The sequence below is a fragment of the Folsomia candida genome, unplaced genomic scaffold, assembly GCF_002217175.1.
Source record: "Folsomia candida strain VU population unplaced genomic scaffold, ASM221717v1 Fcan01_Sc001, whole genome shotgun sequence".
Classification (NCBI taxonomy): domain Eukaryota; kingdom Metazoa; phylum Arthropoda; class Collembola; order Entomobryomorpha; family Isotomidae; genus Folsomia; species Folsomia candida.
The window spans coordinates 3138925-3158269 of record NW_019091193.1 but is presented as its reverse complement, the minus strand read 5'-3'; the positions used below and the strand labels follow the sequence as shown (position 1 = coordinate 3158269).

The following is a 19345-nucleotide window of genomic DNA, read 5'->3' as shown; positions in this document are numbered from 1 at the left end:
ATGTGCTTTCATCATCATTTCTTGATGCCAGGAGATGTGGTGACGATGATGATGCGGAGGTGCCATCCCCCAGGTGGGCCAAATGTACACCGAGTTATTTGGTTGGCTCTCCCCGTTCTTCCATAAGCGTCACTCGAATACATAAGATCGATTCTTCTGGTAGAATCTATATTCTGTGCAGTTGGGCCAATCAATGTTACGTGCGTATGGACAATTTACTCAACAACAAACTTATGTATGTATGTCATGTATGTTGAGCTTTGCTACGAAACAAAGATATGAATAATATACATATATCGTCGGACTAACTCTAAAACCACGTAAGTGCATTCGCTTCTTAATTCGAAATCCACCTATGTACAGTAAGTAGTTAATTCTAAATCCACCGAAGTGCAGTCAATAGTTAATTCTAAATCCACCTAAGTGCACAAGAAAAACGGGGAAAAAGACCTAACTGCAATTCCAAAATTATACAGAGTTTATTAATTATGCAAATCATACTATGATCCTCTTTATTACTAATAAAGAGGATCACACAACGGTTGGGTAAAATTCGCCCAATCTCCGCAACCCGGCTGGTATAGAAGAAGTGGACAAAGCGAGGAATAATTACAAGTCCAAGAAACTGTAACACACAATAAAGATATACATAAACACACCCACACGTTTGGGTTTTCATGTCACCTTGAAAATAAGCCAGAACAATTATAGTAAAGACGTCTCAAACTTAAAAAAGGACATTCAAAATTGCCAAAGTTACACGGATTATTATAAAGGGTCATTCAATGAAATGTCCAAACTTCCAAAAGTCGTAAAACTGTGCGTAAAATTGTATGCACCTTATGACCCCCAAGTTTTTGCGAAAATTTGTCACATTTTTCTCTTTCAGAAACCTTGGTTCTCATTCATGGTACGGACTGGGTAGGAATCTTAAATTTCACACAAAATCGTGTGGTTCATCTTTCGCCACGACGAAAGGTTACGGTAACGTTGACATTTGAACAAAATTTAAAAAATATGATGTACAAAGTGTGACAAAAAGTTTAAAAAACCTTCCAAACCTAGCGAGCCTGTCCGTTTGCGACATAAAAGATAAGCGATTATCAGAATTTACTGCTTTATTAATATTGTTTTACAATATTTCAATTTATTAACGCAATTTAACCATATTTTGGAATATTTCATATGTACTTTACCTTACATAAATATTTACTAGTAATGTTTAATACATAAATTGCGAAACGAATTATATAAAAACTACCGTGTAAAAATTCACGACAAATTTAATTTCAATGAAAATTTCATATTGGATAATTATCGTCCCCATCTCATCAAGGCCTGCGTTCGAGCGTGATATACCCCCGCCCGCTCCCTCCGCCCGGTCGCCTTTTCAGATAAGTGCATCGAAATCACGTGGCTCGAAACGCTCTTAAATGGCACGGAGTTTGAGCAGTAATTGCAAATGAGAACGTTCTCCCTCCCGGAGGGTGTATGGTCGGCTCGGTAGTGGTCAAAGAGGGCTTCCGTGTTGCGAAGATGGTCAAAGCATAAGTAGCACCGAAGTTGACCGTGTTTATTCGTCACGCAGAGGGAAGCTTGACATGTAAATAAATTCATATAATTATTATTTAGTTCGTAGCCTTCATAAATTTAACAAGGTTTCTCTTCCGCTCACCCTGTTGACACGTTTTGTACATTGTTCTACAAATTTTACAGATCCGTGAGGCCTCGTCAAACCATTCGCGATCCTGGAGGGGAAAGTCGGCCAGGACTAGGTCGCAGGCTTTCTTTAATTGGTCAGCACTATTATCGTGAGGGGCGCCCTAACAGTTAAATCACGAGTAAAGAATTAAAATCATCTCCGGTTAACTTACTTGTTCCAAAACGTCTCCAGCAGTCGTCGCCGTGCCCTTGTTTTTCTTTGCCATTTTTTTGACTGGTTTGAAACTTTGTTTTACAGTTTTCTTCACCTTTTTCTTGGGCGGTTGTTTATCAAGACGTGCCTTTGCCTTGACTTGTTGCGTCGATTTTCGTTTTCCTGGGGGGAATTTTTTATCTTCTTGGTTAACTTGAACTTTGAACTTCGCACTTTCAGCCGTGGCGATTCGGGCGCTCGTACGACGAACTGGTGTCGTCGTCTCGTCGTCATTCTCGCCAACTTGTACGGATGAGGGCCCGCCTTGTGGAGAAAATATTTAAAATTAATTATTAACTGGGTCAGAGTTTGATTAGCAATTACAATTGACAAAACTTACTTAAATCTAATTGCTCCATGACGAAACCTGATTAGTTAGCAACACGACTCTTGATAGTGAATTTTACTCTGTCCGTCGGAGAAGAGAATTGTGAATGTGGATATTTAGCCAGCGACCACAACTTGACACGACCCTTTGGCAAGGAAGGGATTAAGGGATCAGAGAAGAAAGGGAACCTGTACAAAATACAAAATAATAATACCCCTTCAGTTAGTCGACCAGTTTTACAGATGTATGTATAACATTGAACATGGTACATGGGCAAGACACTCAACAATGGAAAGGATTACGCAGGCTGGGATTGAAAAGCTGTGAAGGGGACTGTACCCTTCTTCCTATTCGTATATGTAAGAAGGAACTCGTTTCACGGAAACTAATTCTAAATTTAAACTACAGAATTATTAGAATTGGATTTTTATATTTAATTGAAAGAGTACACCAGCGTTCGCCCTGCACCGTGTTCGATATGCATATTTACCTTTATCTGTATTGTGGTAAGACGTAAGACAACCACACCGGTCAATTTCTTTCACTTTATCGTATACAAAACAGGTACTATGTATTGTAATTTGCAATTTGCAACAAAACAATGACTTGGACAAATCAGCAGTTGAAAGATTTTCACATGTGGTTGGATTTGAATTATTGGTTTCGCACTGTTGACAGTTTGCTTATGTAAAGTGCAAAGTGTGGCGAGAGGCAACAAAGTACAAGCAATATTCTCTCATCATCTTTGCCAAATAATTGCTAAATTTCAAATTTACTTTTTTTCTCAGGCTTTCTTGCATTTTTATGCATACAGTATATTTTTTCAGTCCCTTGTGTTTGTCTATGTAAATATTTACATACATACATAGTCATGTATACATACATATACCAAGTTGTTTTCGCCTTTTTTCCTGCCTGCCTCAAATTTAAGTGAGGATTTTATTTTCATGTCAGTGAATACATACTTATGTACGCATGGGAGACTGGCTTATTAATTATTATGCATTGTTGGAAATTAACATTATAAGATTTATGCAATGAGATGACCTGTTGAACCATAGTGCCATTCCATTCTATAATAAGCCGAAAAATATTGATCAATATTTGTACTTATTTAATCACACATAATCATTTACATAGCTTTATTATCAAATTCTAACATGAATATCGTTCCTCTCCCGAAAATTGTAAGTTGTTTAATATTATTCTGGTTACATACAGATACATGTACATACATGCACTACCATTAATCTATATACATACAGTCTCGTATTATTAGTAGGTATTCTAACTGGATAAGCAATCAAGCCATTTAATCCACGTGCCCTGAATAATTTAACATTTTCAGTGCAGATGAACTTTATCACTTTGCTCGAACGATGTATATAATTTTACATAATTATTCCATTAAGACTCGTAGTCGTATGAAACTTTCACATTTAACGTAAATATTTTCCTTGCTCAATAACATGAACATAAATAGCTCACCTTCTGTTAGGATTATGACCTTCGGTTATCTTTTTGCCTTGGAACACTCGTCATTTTTCCATTTCGTTTCTCAGCGTAGTCTGGTCACCCGTAATGGAATCTTGGTACCGAATTGAAAATAAAAAATAAAATTCTAGTTATATGGTTTAATATAACAGGTTATGCACCTGAAAGTCTAAATATGTATTTAAATACATATCATCTTCTACAATCTTACATATTTCACTCTCTCTATCCTAATCATTCATTCAATTCGCTATCCTAAGATTATTTTCGTATTTTTGGCGGAAGCAAGATTGTACGAAAAGTTTGATGAGTGTAACAATGCATATACATCAATACTTCACGACTATTTTAAGGAGTAAGTAGAAATTAATTCTAAAAGTTTTTTTTTTCTGGCAATATCAGATAAAACAATTACATGAACATTGTAAAAAAATATGTACACAATTCGCATTTAGTTCAAATAGAAATTGCACAATCGAGATTACTAATCTAGATTCAGACATCTAAAACTTCTCTGTACTTTCATATAGGAAATACGTCTGCGTATTTGAATCGATTCAAATACGCAGACAGTTATTCCCAGCCCTTCCGAGCAATCCAGAACAATTTAAGTATCCGTATCATCCAGTGTATATTTTGTTGTTTGTAGTTTTGTCAGCATTGTGAAATAGTTCCTCGACCAGTGAAATTCACACCCACTTACTTTCCCTTTCTACCCAAAGTTCATTCCCATTGACTGGAAAAATGACGCCAATAATAAACCGGAAATTTAGAAATTTTCCAATATTTCTTATTATACTTTCCCATTTTTCAAAAGCCATGGGCACCACGAATTATGGCACTTTTGGGCAACCCCATCTCACCAACATAATCTCCCAAACGCACCCCTGCATCACCCACATTGTCCATCACAACCTGGATTTCCATCACTACGACCAAGCCAAAGTTGTCCATCCCATCGTCACAGTTCCAACCCCACCCACCCTCTCCTGGCCGGAAGAGTTCAATCATCTCGTAAATACGACCAAGAAACATAACCACGTCCGCCACACCCTTCATCACCAATCCTTCTGCCACTTTTTCCTCTTCTACTCAAACCCACCCTTTGACCCCGACAGCCTCGGACATCTCTTGCGTTTTCACATTTTGCTCTTCTACTCATTCGAGAATACTAAGATGACATTAAGATACTATGACACGTTTCTAACCCCAAACTGTTACGCCCTTTTGGTGACCAATATGTCCAAAAATGTATCCAAGGAGAATAAATTATACGCATTTTATCTTAAAAAATTCGGACGTTTTCCAAATTCTTACACCTTGTCAGTAATACAACATTTCGGGGTCCTCATGCTACCCAAGGATGTGTCTCCGGCAAGAATATGTACACACTCTCCAGAAATGTCTAAACCGGTGTATTCCAATCTACAATGTTGGAAAGAACAAGGCGGTCATATAATGAATCGAATGAGAGCGACCGAACCACGAAATTTATTCAAAATAAGTTTCAGTTTTCCTGGCTTTTCTCCAGACAGCCGGGAAAAGGCACTTGGTGTCAAACGGTTAAACCAAATCCAGGCGGGGGATATGTACATACTCCTGATTGCGTTGGGCCAATCACTTAACATCACACTGAAAGAATATTGCTTCAGTGACCAAGATAAGTACGAATGCAAAATATCAGAGGTGTGGGCAGATCAGACGACACATAATTGGGAACAGTCAATTTGGTATTCTTCAATCGTGGTTACTGGATCAAAGAACGTCCACTTCTTGACCTGCAACTCAAAGACGGAAGGTAGCTTCAATCTTTATGTAAAACCGTTTGATGGGGTAACTTGGGCAGGCGTGGGGTTATCAGCGATAGTGGTGACGGCAAGTCTTAAATTGATGAGTTTTGAACAAGCCAAGTTGAACGGGAAGGCAAAATCTTGCAACAGGCTGCATACGTTTACCTTACTCTATTGGGTAATTGGCACTTTATTCGAACAAATCGAAACAGTGGGTGGGAAAATAGATCGTTTTTCTGCAATCAGAGTCCTCATCGGAGTTTGGATCTTGGCCTGTACCGTGATCACGAATGGGTATAGAAGTTTGGTCATCACGAGTTTAAATGCACCGTTGGAACTCATTTTTCCCGACACATTTGAGGTGAGATTGAATGTTCGAGTAAAAGTAATCCTTTGACAATGCATTGTCAAAGGATTACTTTTACTTTTATCCATGTATATGAAGGTCTCCGCATGCTGATAGGTTTTGATAAAACTGGTATAACAATATTAACAATCGGTAATATAACAATCGATCACAAATTTAATTGATATTAAATTTGCGAAAGGCAGCATCTGCCAATGCTCAGGTTTAGCAGAGATATTTGGATCCTATGTAGAAAATGCGCTCAGAAGGTCACAAATTTTACACCTTCTAACTATAAGTTTACTTCTGGGCTTCTTTGCTTCAGATGAAAATATCTCTGCCAAACCTAAAAATTGGCAGATTATGCCTTTTGAAAATTTCGTTGTTGACATGGCTGGGTGGGTTCGTCGCTGTCGAAGATAAACTTGATAATCTTGAAGGGCAAAAAATCCTCAGAATGTAAATTTCTCATACACGTTCGTTGGAATATGTACATATGTCAGTAATGTTCGTTATAATATCCTCTTCGATAGAGTAACATAAATATGTATTTTTTACCGTAGGAAATCTCTTGCCAGGCTGGACCCCTTCCACCATTCCCTATTACTTTTCCACCTGAGACACAGAGATATAGTAGAATATTTACTCGAAACACTCATTTTTAACAAGCTTTGTAAGGGATTGGGACAGAGGAAAATTTATTTTAAACTTGTATTTGCTCATGATCAGTCTCACCTAATAAAGGATAAGAGGTCCTTTTTGGGCTTGTTTATTCAATCATTTTTATTGGAGTTTACGTGGTAACAAAGTGGTCGAAATACAAATTTAAAAATTTTTCATTTGATCCTCTAAACATCTACATATGTTTAGAAGATATACACAAATGTTAACTACTCAGCACACGCTGAGCTGAAGCACGTTTTTTATGTAAAACTACACAGCGGGAAACTTCAATTAAATCCTCCAGCTAAATCAAATTGCCATACATATATTTACATTATTTACATACTAGTCTCTTAAGCCCACAATGCGGGCTCTAAACAAAACAATTTTATTTAGTTTAGCGCTGTGCCCAGGTCACAGGTCAAGTGTAGCGGGTCTGCCCAGGTCACAGGTCAAGTGTAGTGGGTGTGCCCAGGTCACAGGTCAAGTGTAGTGGGTGTGCCCAGGTCACAGGTCAAGTGTAGTGGGTGTGCCCAGGTCACAGTTCAAGTATAGTGGGTGTGCCCAGGTCACAGGTCAAGTGTAGTTGGTGTGCCCAGGTCACAGTTCAAGTAGCGTGGGTGTGCCCAGGTAACAGGTCAAATGTTAAGTCTAGTGGGTGTGCCCAGGTCACAGGTAAAGTGTCAAGTTTAGGGGGTGTTCCCGTTCATTTGATCAAGTCTCGGCAGATCTAAAGGGTGTGTTTCGTTGTTATCGTGTTCGTCAACGTTTTAAACGTTTTGACACTTTAGCGAAAAACGCCCTCTAGAAACGAAAAATGCAACATAGTGCCCAAACTGCCGCTAGGTGACGTTAGCTTGGACAATGTGAGACACGTGTGTAATCAAGCGCCAAGTTCAACTGGTAACACACACCACTGCACAATTCTTGGTTCTGATATAACTAGTCTCTGAAGCCCGCATTGCGGGCTCTAAGCAAAACGATTTTATTTAGTCAGCGATACAAATATCTGCTGAATAAGTGTTACACGTTTACATTCACACAGAGTAAAGGACTTGATTGTCACGTTGTACAGCACGACGTTTAATAATAGAGTTCGTCACGTCACGATTCTAACTTGTGTGACCATGGAAAACGTTCAGTCACGATTCTAAAGGATGTGACCAAGAAAAACGTTCAGTCACGACTCTAAAGTTTGTGACCACGAAAAACGTTCTGTCACGACGCTAAAGGGTGTGACCACGAAAAACGTTTAGTCACGACTCTAAAGGGTGTGACCACGAAAAACGTTTAGTCACGACTCTAACTGGGTGCGTCCACCAAACACGTTCAGTCACGACTCTATGGGTGTGACCAAGAAAAACGTTCAGTCACGATTCTAACTGGGTGTGTCCACCAAACACGTTCAGTCACAACTCTAAAGGGTGTGGCCACGAAAAACGTTCAGTCACTAATCTAAAGGGTGTGACCACAAAAAACGTTCTGTCACTACTCTAAAGGGTGTGACCACGAAAAACGTTTAGTCACGACTCTATGGGTGTGACCACGCAAAAACGTTCAGTCACGACTCTATGGGTGTGACCAAGAAAAACGTTCAGTCACGACTCTAACTGGGTGTGTCCACCAAACACGTTCAGTCACGACTCTAAAGGGTTTGGCCACGAAAAACGTTGAGTCACAACACTGAAGGGTGTGACCACGAAAAACGTTCGGTCACGACTCTAAAGTGTGCCATTGTTCTAACGTTTTGAAAACGTTTAGGCACTAAAGTCAAAAGCCCTCTAGCGCTGAAAAATAGCCAACATACGATAGGTGGCGCTGGCAGGTAATTAAAATTAGTTAGGTACAGGTCAAGTGTAAACTACACCGTGTGCCACAGAGGTCACAGTCAAGTGTCAAGTATAGTACGTGTGACCAGGTCACAGGTCAAGTGTCAAATATAGTATATGTGCCCAGGTCATAGGTCAAGTGTAGTGGATGTGCCCAGGTCACAGGTCAAGTGTCAAGTATAGTGGGTGTGCCCAGGTCACAGGTCAAATGTCTTGTCTAGTGGGTGTGCCCAGGTCACAGGTCAAATGTCAAGTCTAGTGAGTGTGCCCAGGTCACAGGTCAAATGTCAAGTATAGTGCGTGTACCTAGGTCACAGGTCAAGTGTCAAATATAGTATTTGTGCCCAGGTCATAGGTCAAGTGTAGTGGGTGTGCCCAGGTCACAGGTCAAGTGTCAAGTATAGTGGGTGTGCCCAGGTCACAGGTCAAATGTCAAGTATAGTGCGTGTACCCAGGTCATAGGTCAAGTGTCGAATATAGTACATGTGCCCAGGTCATAGGTCAAGTGTAGTGGGTGTGCCCAGGTCACAGGTCAAGTGTCAAGTATAGTGGGTGTGCCCAGGTCACAGGTCAAATGTCAAGTATAGTGCGTGTACCCAGGTCATAGGTCAAGTGTCGAATATAGTACATGTGCCCAGGTCATAGGTCAAGTGTAGTGGGTGTGTCCAGGTCACAGGTCAAGTGTCGAATATAGTACATGTGCCCAGGTCATAGGTCAAGTGTAGTGGGTGTGCCCAGGTCACAGGTCACGTGTAGTGGGTGTGCCCAGGTCACAGGTCAAGTGTCAAGTATAGTGGGTGTGCCCAGGTCACAGGTCAAATGTCCAGTCTAGTGGATGTGCCCAGGTCACAGGTCAAATGTCCAGTCTAGTGGGTGTGCCCAGGTCACAGGTCAAATGTCTAGTCTAGTGGGTGTGCCCAGGTCACAGGTCAAATGTCAAGTCTAGTGAGTGTGCCCAGGTCACAGGTCAAATGTCAACTTTAGGGGGTGTGCGCATGGCACTTATGTCAACTCTAGGGGGTGAGCCCGTTCATTTGATCAAGTCTCGGGAGATCTAAAGGGTGTGTTTCGTTGTTCTAGTGTTCGTCAACGTTTTGGAAACGTTTTGGCACTTTAGCGAAAAACGCCCTCTAGAAACAAAAAATGCAACATTGTGCCCAAATTGCCGCTAGGTGACATTAGATTGGACAATGTGAGACACGTGTGTAATTTAATCATAATCAAGCGCCAAGTTCAACTGGTAACACACAGACACACACCACTGCACAATTCTTGGTTCTGATATTTAGTGCTGAATAACCGAGCCATCAAATAGATGCCATTTTAAAAACGGTTCGAACCGTTTGAGTCCATACGCATCCACTTAGCAGTAATTCCCAGCGGTGGTAAAAAATAACCTATTCAATTCTTGGTAGAACTCCAATTATTGGATTTCTACGTGTGTTCAATTTGTGGTATGAATGTGCGAACGCGGTTGCTGAGAAAATTGAGGCCACACCCCCTTTTGATACCGTCCTTATGGGAATTTTCTGGAGTTTTCTTCCCCCGTTCACAGAAAAAAACACAAATCGATCCTACTGTGTACTGGTTGGAGTCCAGTAAATATATGAGTAAGAATTATTCGATTAACAACGAGATCCACCACTAATTTTAAAATTTGGAATCAAGTATTTTAAATTCTTGCTATGGAGAGTGTATGATGATAAAACCAAAGTTTTTTGGCGGGTCAATTAGCCTGGGGGGCGTTATGGACTTATAACATTTGTACACAGGAAAGCGGATTTCACCGGAACGGGTGGATGGAAGTACAATTTTTTTTTTTGCTATAATCTTTATTCAAATACCTCCGTCCCTTGTAAAATCGACATAAAAAATGTTCAGAATTTTCTAATTTTGGATATTTTTGGGGCTTTCCCGAATTTTAAGTTTAAAATTCGGAGTTTAATACTTGATTCCAAATTCTAAAATTACTAGTGGATCTCGCTGTTGAATCGATTACTACTCATATGTAAGTCACGAAGTTCAACTGAAGATGAATATTTCCATTTCCCGACAAGCTCTTAAATGAGTGTTTCATGTAAATACGTATGTTCTAGTCTATGATATCTCCCACCCGCTGTACTTCCAACAAGTGAAAGTATTTGAAGATCTTTACCCGAACATCACTGAATACCGAAGATCTATCCTCAGCAATTCATCCTGCTACAGCACACTTTCAACTCCAAACAATATCTCAAGTGCGGACTACCTCTCCATAGAAAGGTATTCTGTCTATTTTTTTTTCGCAGGCATCAGTTATTCCGCATGGGGAAGCAAATCCTCTGATTTGCCTTTATTAAAACGCCTACTTGATCCGAGACAACTGCCATTTCCTAAGAAATTTATCCCATTCCTGAAGAAAACCTTCAATAATGAGGTAATTAATAAAGTGGTAATTCCACATAAAGAAATTTGGCCCGCGATTGAGGATGAGCTACTCCTTTGTGAAAAATCAGTGTACGTTGGAACCAAACAGGATACAGAATCATACAAGGATTACTTCAAAAAGAAATATCCCACTGCCAAAAGATTTCACATTAGTCGAGATAGTATTCGTGTTGCAATCACGGGATGGAATTTCCCGATCGACCAGAGCCATACATTTGTACGAGGCTTTAAGAATTTTTTGGATTTTGGAATTTACAACGAATTACTTTGGTTTGAGAAATATAATCATGTCGGGAAGAACAACGTGAGCGTAGATATAAATAAGACAGAACTTAACGGTGTAAGTCAGCAGATAGCACGTGGGAAAACAAGTGAAGGGATGCAAAACGTATTTTTAGTCTGGATGGGGGGTCTCGCAATTAGCGTAATTGTTGAAATTATGTACCAAATTTTCGAAAGGAGTAGATTAACTGCAAAAAAACATCAACTCAGACGGTATATATAGATTAATTTAATTGATCTTACAATTGGTGGGGCACATATATGTACATATATATGTAGCCATTATGTATTATTACTTCTACATATATGTATGTATGTTTTTTTAAATATAAAGCGTTGATCACTTCATAACGTCGTCCATTATGTACTCTCATTGCTAATAGCATTACAATGCAATGGCATCGAGGATTTTCTGTTTCATGGTAAAAATGAGGATGTACATATGTATTCGCTAGTTCATCATATATACACACGGTAATTCACGGTATATAAAAGTATAGGTTATTTGCGTATTTGTAATTTGGATATGATACTGTGCACTTCGATCACGGAAACTCCGCACACAGCTGCATCAACTCATTGGCGAGTATTTCCGCGTCGACGATTTGTAAGGTAACCTACAGGTCAAAGGTCACAATTTTTTTAACACTTCAAAATGAGAGCCCAAAAATAAAAGTCCATGGATAATTTTTCTGGACTTTCTAATATTTTTTATTAGAAACTACAAGGCCTTACGAAGAAAATGAGCTATCGTACGACCGTCTACGGTTTTTTTTGAAACCCACAAGAATTTTTCGCCACAAATGGTTCGAGGCCTAAAGTAGCGACCGCGGCGAAATTAAAAGAATTGAAATACTTATACAAAAGCATATATGCACTTTCTATATGCTTTTGTGATTTCCGACGACGTTGTTTCTTCAAAATATTAATTCCACTGAACGCTTAGACACCCCAACCTTACGAGAAATTTCCTTTTGGGTCGGTGGATCGTCTTTTAAGGTCCCTAGGTCAATTTTCCTAAGCACGGTAGGACTTAACACCTTTCTTTGCCATCTTCTAGGAGGTGGTGTCCTTCACTCTAACTTTCTCACTTTTCTATATTTTTCAACAATTTTTTTAAATTCCCACTGATACAAAGTTAATTGAATTCATTCAAAATATTAAAAAAGGTTAAAAACCTATTAAGTAGCTTCAGCTACTTTATGCGAAGACTTTGTCCGTCTGTCTCTCTGTCTGTCAGCAGGATAACGGGAGAACGGATGAAGGTAATCGAAATCGGTTTTCGCCATCATACATAAAACCCCAGGGGGAGGATCCTATCAACTTTTGGGGTCAATCGGACCACACCCCTTGGCGCCAAGGGGTGTGGTCGGGGTAAATTGAGATTTTTAGTGCAATTTAATCTATAGGTGAAATAGAGTAAAATTAAGTGTTCCCGAGTTGTCCCACACCCCCTCGTCGCCAGGGGGTGTGGTCGGGGCAAAATGAGATTTTTACAAAAATTGAATCTATAGGTGAAATAGAGTGAAATAGCGTGTTTTCGCGATGTCGTGGGAGTGGTTGGGGTGAAGTGGTCTGAAGCTACTTTCTTATGTGCGTTTACGACGGTTTATTTAAGAACCACAGATGAAAAATCAGATGAGAACTTGGTTGGGAAATTAATAAACTCAATTTTGAACGAAAGACAAAAACCGATGAGCTGGTGAAGTAAAGCGCAGGAGAAAATCGGAAATCCGAGAGGTGAACTCCGTATAATTTCGCATGATGAAAATGTGCATTTTTGCCAACTTACAACCTTCGCCATTTCGCGAATTCTGCAGAAGTGCTCAAGTACCATACCAACCGTTGTTTGTGTTTAATTCCTTAATATTTTAGTGCTGTTTGAATAAGATCTGTAAGAAACATGTCTGACATGTGTATTATAAGATCAATACTCCATGCATGTATTGACAAAAATACGACTAATAAGTATATGCCATCGGAGAAGTAGATCTTTGGATAATTTGCATCAGTCAGGGTTTAATTTATCAAAATTATTTATTTAATAAAATTTATTTAATAAAAACAAATGTAATGATACATATTTAACTTCATTAGATCATATCTGTGCATTATGTATGAGGCGACAGGTTGCATTACAACAATTTGTCATTTGGACAGCAGAATCGTTCCGAGCCGTTAGAGCATCCTAATGGAAGTGCTACCCCTGGAACACAATTCACCAGACTGGCAACGCATGTACCTTGACTATTCAAGACTGTTGTACATGCCACATTCTCAATTTCTGGACCTTAAAAGAGACAATAATTTGCATGAAATTCCATAGTAATTGTTATAAGCAATAAAAAATACCAATTTATTAAGTATACTAATTTTACGGGAAAAAAAACAAGGCTCCTAAATTTTATCATACCATACCCCAACAAAATTTAGGCATAATTTTCAAAAATCTCGAAATGTTTAGTGATCAACACCTTTTTCATCAAGTTATGAATTGAATAAGACATTGCAGTGGATATTTATGCTGTAAGTTGAAATCTTTTAGTAAAATCCTTAGGCGACTATAGTCGCCTAAAGTTCTTGTAAAGGATGCATATTGCATATATGCATCCTATACACATATTTGTACTTTAATCTATTAAATACATGTATATCTAGTAAATATCTATGTACACATTAGTTTTGCAATTATGTATGTGGGTGCCTATAAGGTGGTAGATTCTTTTGAATTATTTAAATTACCAGATATTCGACGTGCAAAGAGAGTCCCTAAAAGAGTCAGGATGATGACAGTCACAATTAAATTGTTCATTTTTAAAATTATTCACAGAGAAATTATGGACAATTTGTAAATGGTTCTTCTTATATTGAGATTTCAACCTTTCACTGGAAAATTTTGTTCAGACTGTCGCTTCCTGGTTCAATTCATAATTGATTCTGGTTTTGGTGTCAACACACCATTAAGTAAATATGCAGATACAAATGTCATGAAAGAGAATTTGATCTACATACACACTGTATGCATGTATGTATCTATCTATCTATCTATCCTACTTGTGTCAAGCAAATGTTGGCATTTCGTAAATAAGATTGCAAAAAACACCCAAAGATTGTGTTTGTTTTCTTGAACTTACCATGCGTATTTACAAATGGGGGACCTAAGTACATATGCACATAAGTAAAATTATTACGCTGGACGTTTAGCTTTTTCGAATCAATGAATGTAAAATGATAATAGTCTGCATTATATTTGTACTTTCAATTCTCTGCGAATACAACTCTATACTTGAATGAATAAATTAAATTTCACTGATTTTTTATTAAAATTATTAAGCATGTATGTAAATAAGTGTAGGCATATGTACACTAAGTATGCAGCTAAGGATAAGTCTGTGCAAGTGTGGATACTTTAAGGGAGTCGTCTGTCTGTCCATTTAATCACCTTCATTTTGGGAGCGTCCATAAATCACGTGATCGATTTTTGGAGAATTTTGACCCCCTCCCCCCCCTTGGTGACCGTTGGTGATAAATTCGTAACCCCCCCCCCTCCGGTCACGTGACAGGAGACCAAATGATGCTAATAAATCATGGTGTCCGGAAAATAATATTATTCCAGGGTTCTTACAATCGTTACTGACATTAAGGCTATTTAATCAAAACGTTTTGATGGGTTTTGTTTAATTTTTATATGCTTCACGTCTCACAGGAAAACGCATATGCTTATTGTCTAAAATAATAATGAACCAAAAATATGATCAGAAAATTTGTTCAAAATTATTGTCCATCCAACTTTGCAGGTCCTCAATTATTTCAAGTCTGTCTCCATCCATTGTGTCTGGTTGAATTGCCTCAACCCCATGAATGTGGTCTGAATTTTCGATATCCGACACATCGGATTGTGTGTCAGAATCAGTTTCCGCCAGGATTATTTCTTACGTCCGTGTACTTTCTTGTGTGCAGCTTTCGCAGTTTTAGTCGCCAAGGAAATGTTGCACGTCGGACACACACGTTCTTCAAGATACGGAATCTGTGATGGACAGTAGGCGTCAAATGGGAGGATCCGGAACTTTGGGCAGGATGGTTCCAATGATGTTAAAATCAATCTAGTTGGCAAATCTTGGAACGAATGCGCATGATCCATAGTGCAGGTCGGTTCACATAAGCGAATTCCATTCTCTGATTTATGAAACAGGAGTGGGGGAGGTAGGAACCTGTTTTTTATGATTAAAGGGTAATTTGATCTCCAATCCTTACAGCAATTCCGATTATCGCATTTCACAATTTGAAGGAAGTAGTGAGATTGCCGCACATGGATGCATTTCCACTCTTCTGAAAGGGGTAAAACTTTGGACCCCTCTTCAGTTCCATCCGCGGGGGAAATGTATTCTGCAAATACATCGTATCCATCAATTTTATTTTCGCTCCACACTTCCGACAAAATTTCGCCAGCTTTTTGAAAGTTCTTCTTCTCCAAGTTAATGTCGTTGGTTCGACATTGGTCATCTAAATGCGTTCCAAAATGATCATGTGGAAGTATTAGTCCCGATAAATCTCTTGAAAGCGGCGCCATCCTGAGCTCCACTGGATTAAACGCAGAAAGGCCAGCGGCATTTGTTGCTACAATAATGCAGTCGAGATCAAAAAGCTTAAAATTGTGAGCTGCTTGGGTGAGGACTTTGGGGTAGCGTGGATTTTCATCTGGGCCGCCATCGGATAAAATGCATACAATTGGCTTCATTGTATTTGCACCTGGAGATTTGACGAAATTTGCATAATTTTCAAGTTCCATTAATCTTCGAAAATCCTTTCCATGAGATTCAGCGGTACTCTTGTCGTGCTTCCCACTTCGAATTGCCACGTACGTCGGTCCGGAGTAAGTGATCGTCTTCAATTTGTCATCAATTGATAAAGCTGCATATACCGATGGAATGAGCTTATGTTTGGATGCCACAACCCAATCATGGTCCGGTAGCTTGACTTTGTAGCTTAGATGCATCAAGATTGGGGCTTGTTTATTTGCAGCTGGCAGACCCAGTGGAATTCTCGCCTTGTCATCTTGACTGCAAACAAAAACACAGCCGCTACCAAATAGAGAAGCCAGATCCTTTACATATTTTACAGTAGCTGACGCAAAGTGTCCGTCTGGATTATTTTTTCTTTCATTGTTTTCAGGACGGATAAGTCTAACAGGCACAGTTGTTACGTGGCGTCTTCCTTCGATTGTTGTAGAATTTTTTGGGAGCAATCTTAGGTACAGTCCAGATCTTGACAAGTTGTACCCTGGAAATTTAATTATCAATTTAGTTTTTAAGTATCGATAAAGGTAATTTAATTACTATTTTAGGTGACCTTCATTTTTCAATTCATTATGCAAGTCATTAAGTGTCACACAGCTGCGGAGTAATTCTGATCGCCGGCGTGCTTCTGCTGACGCGTGTGGACATATTATGTCAACTATTGTTTTGAGAAGAAGTGGCTGCTCAGCTTCTAGACTAGGTCTACCAATTGGTTTAGGTATTAGAGTTGACAATTCTTCCATTAATTCTGGGTGCTTCTCCATCAAACAGTCGATCTTATTCTTCTTGCCATCTCGGGATTTTTGAGAGGATTGAGCATGTCGTTTAAGCTGATCCAATTTTTTCTGCTGGTTGACTGTGATTACCTTCAGAGACTTCATCCAGTTGATCCGATGTTGCAAGGCCTGTGTCCTTTATCTGCTGAAGTGCAACTATCTTCGCAGAATTACTTGTAATTATTTCTAATATTTTTTCTTGAGTTGGGGCTACCCGATGTTGTCCAGTTTGTACATCCGCGTCCTCAGGAACGGGATTATTGTCGATTACTGGCTGACTTGTAGCATGAGAAATTGTGTTACATTCGTTCCCTAAATCATGAAAGTTGAAATATACTAAAATCATTATAACACTATTTATAGCAAAAACAGGGATCAGGTTTATACTTCACCGTTTGTAGCTTGGGTTATAGTTCAAATATAACATTGGCACACGTATGTACAAGTAAGTGAAGTATAAACGGAACGTTAGGTTTCTAGTTTCAATTTTTTACGCGTGTTTTATTTAAAATACCTAATAAGTTAGAGCTCGCTTCATCAACTTTTTTAATTGGAAGATTTGCCAGCGCTGAAGTTATGGTGGGCTGTTTCCTGAGAGATCTTTCTTTCAACTTTAGGATGGTTTTTTCAACTTCAGCAGGATTGGTTTTGTTTTCCTTCCAATACGCGTTGACCTCTGACTGAACTTTTGCTCCTGAAACAATTTTACAATTTTTTTAGTAAGTGCTGAGCGTATGATTATTAATTTGTCACGAACCTGACGAAAGTGGATTTGCCAACTTCCAGGCATTGTAGAGTCTAGGATAAAGGCCTGACATGGTAATTGACAAGAAGATGGAGTTTTAAATAGTCGAATAAAATCCACTATAAATTTCGGATTTTTTGTAAATGAACACTACTAAACTGCAATTTCAGATGAGCGCCGTGCAACACTCAACGTGTAAACAGCTGATTGCTAAAAAACTACGCTGCAAAATAAAAATCTGATAAGTGCATTAGATTCGCCATGCGATTTACATTATGATTCACTATAGACTTTGTAATTTTTGAACATCTGGATAAATATATAGGAAATTGAAGAGAAGCGGGCGGCGATAGTTTTTCACAAAAAAAAATCGAAGAAAAACAGTGAATTTGACATGTGCTGAAAAAGTCAAAGTTGCACTTTAATTTAGCCCAACGGACTATAGAAACGTTCATGAGGACCAGACTGACTAAGAACAGTCGAAGAAGAATTTTTTGAAAGCCTCCAAGGACCACACTCATCGTTTAGCCTCTCAAGCCTGGAATCCAAAGAAATTCACGAAATTCTAACCGAAACCGGGCTCACTGCTGACAGTGTCGATGAAAATTATCCAATGAGTGCTCAAATTGAAGCTTAGGCTTAAGGCTTTGAAATGTGGTACTTGCCACATCCTGATCGTACCCCAAAGGAAAGCCAGATTAAATGAATGCAGGAGTCACCTCAAGCGGTACGCTCCAAAAAAGGGAGCAGGATTATTTTTACGAATGAGGAGATTTTCACATCGGAAAAATCTTTTAACAAGCGAGTTGTCCTAATCTACGCAAAATTGGTCAAAGACATCCCCCGATATAGACAAAAGGTCAGAAAGTCACATTTTCCAGGTTTTTTGATGATTTTGGCAGGTGGGAGATAATTGGGGTAATTTCTCTACATTTTGCTGAAAATTGGGGGGAGGTGGGGGAATAAAATTTCTTAAAATATGTTTTTGAATCCGTGGTACATCCCCTAAGTGAGATCCAATTCAGTGGAATCGATGGGACCTCTTACCAGGACTCAGCACGAATTTATAGTGCAAAAAATGACCCAAGCGTAGCTAAAAAAAAGAAATTCCTGTCTTTATCTCCAATCAGAATTGGTCATCATCCTTGATGGATTTGAACCACCGGAATATGAAAAATGGTCAAAGTTAGGGGCAAAGGTGTGTTCTAAGCCCCGTAGAAGTGCCGAGGCTTGGAAAAAATTTCTGACCCCGGAATGCCACAAAATGTCCCTGGAATCGGTGCTTAATTCCATCGAGGAGTGGCCGCCTCGTCGTTAGCGTGGCATTGACGCAGGAGGAGGAAATTTTTAACACTAAAAATTGTTTTTGAATTGAAATTTATCTGGCTTTTCGGTAAAATTAATCAAAAATTGCTAAGTTGAAATTTACAAAAGTAATACAGCTATATGTCATTGACACTTGAGTGTTTCCGACTATGTAGAGGCAGAATTTACATGCAAAATAACACGCAACTATGCACTGAAAACTAAAATTTTGTCAACTTTTCACCTAATTATGTGGGAATAATTTAAAATTTGCACACTCCTTATTTATATGCACTATACAAAATCAATTACATAAATGGAACCAATGCAAAAGGAGAAAAAGTGCAAAAAGTAAGCTTGGCACCTGTGGGAATTGAACCCACGACCTCTTGTTTACAAGACAAGCGCTATACTACTAAGCTAAGGCGCCTTCCATGTGTATTACATCTCTTTTCTCTCCGGTTATCATGCCCACCGCTCCAGCCCTGTAGTAAAACCAGGTTTAATCTAATTTGCGTAATATTCTTCATGAAATTCGAATTTAGTGATTTGTTCTTTTATGAAAAATTAAAAATGAAATCACATATTTCTTCCAAGTTTGATTGACGCTGAATGGTCATTGCACATCGCTGATCTGCAATGAGGAAGA

General features: G+C 38.9%; 1 protein-coding gene, 1 long non-coding RNA gene and 1 other non-coding gene across 5 annotated transcripts; all 3 read right to left on the bottom strand.

Moving 5' to 3' along the window:
- Window positions 1-1093: 1093 nt before the first annotated feature.
- LOC110863461 lies at window positions 1094-2906 on the bottom strand. 3 transcript variants are annotated; one of them, XM_022112775.2, is made up of 5 exons: window positions 2734-2906; window positions 2256-2431; window positions 1875-2179; window positions 1676-1823; window positions 1094-1595 (listed from the first exon to the last, which is right to left on the bottom strand). In XM_022112775.2, exons 2-5 carry the CDS (start codon window positions 2272-2274, stop codon window positions 1315-1317), a joined length of 753 nt encoding a protein of 250 aa, XP_021968467.1. In that variant the 5' UTR covers window positions 2275-2431; window positions 2734-2906; the 3' UTR covers window positions 1094-1314. The 3 variants fall into 3 exon arrangements, with proteins under 3 accessions (XP_021968467.1, XP_021968468.1, XP_021968469.1); XM_022112776.2 differs by having other exon boundaries at window positions 1676-1787; window positions 2734-2905; XM_022112777.2 differs by having other exon boundaries at window positions 1971-2179; window positions 2734-2905.
- A 10170-nt stretch (window positions 2907-13076) lies between these two features.
- Window positions 13077-14018, bottom strand: LOC118439432. Its single transcript, XR_004837421.1, has 2 exons — window positions 13817-14018; window positions 13077-13364 (listed from the first exon to the last, which is right to left on the bottom strand). It is a non-coding gene; the product is annotated as an uncharacterized LOC118439432 (long non-coding RNA).
- A 5036-nt stretch (window positions 14019-19054) lies between these two features.
- Trnat-ugu lies at window positions 19055-19126 on the bottom strand. The gene has a single exon. It is a non-coding gene; the product is annotated as a tRNA-Thr (tRNA).
- Window positions 19127-19345: the final 219 nt, after the last annotated feature.

Bases quoted from the DNA above. Each gene is read 5' to 3' on its own strand.
- LOC110863461 (XM_022112775.2), bottom strand. The intron at 1,824-1,874 runs GTAAGTTAACCG...TTTAACTGTTAG, and splicing joins CTGGAGACGTTTTGGAACAA to GGCGCCCCTCACGATAATAG. The intron at 1,596-1,675 runs GTGAGCGGAAGA...TTACATGTCAAG, and splicing joins GTACAAAACGTGTCAACAGG to CTTCCCTCTGCGTGACGAAT.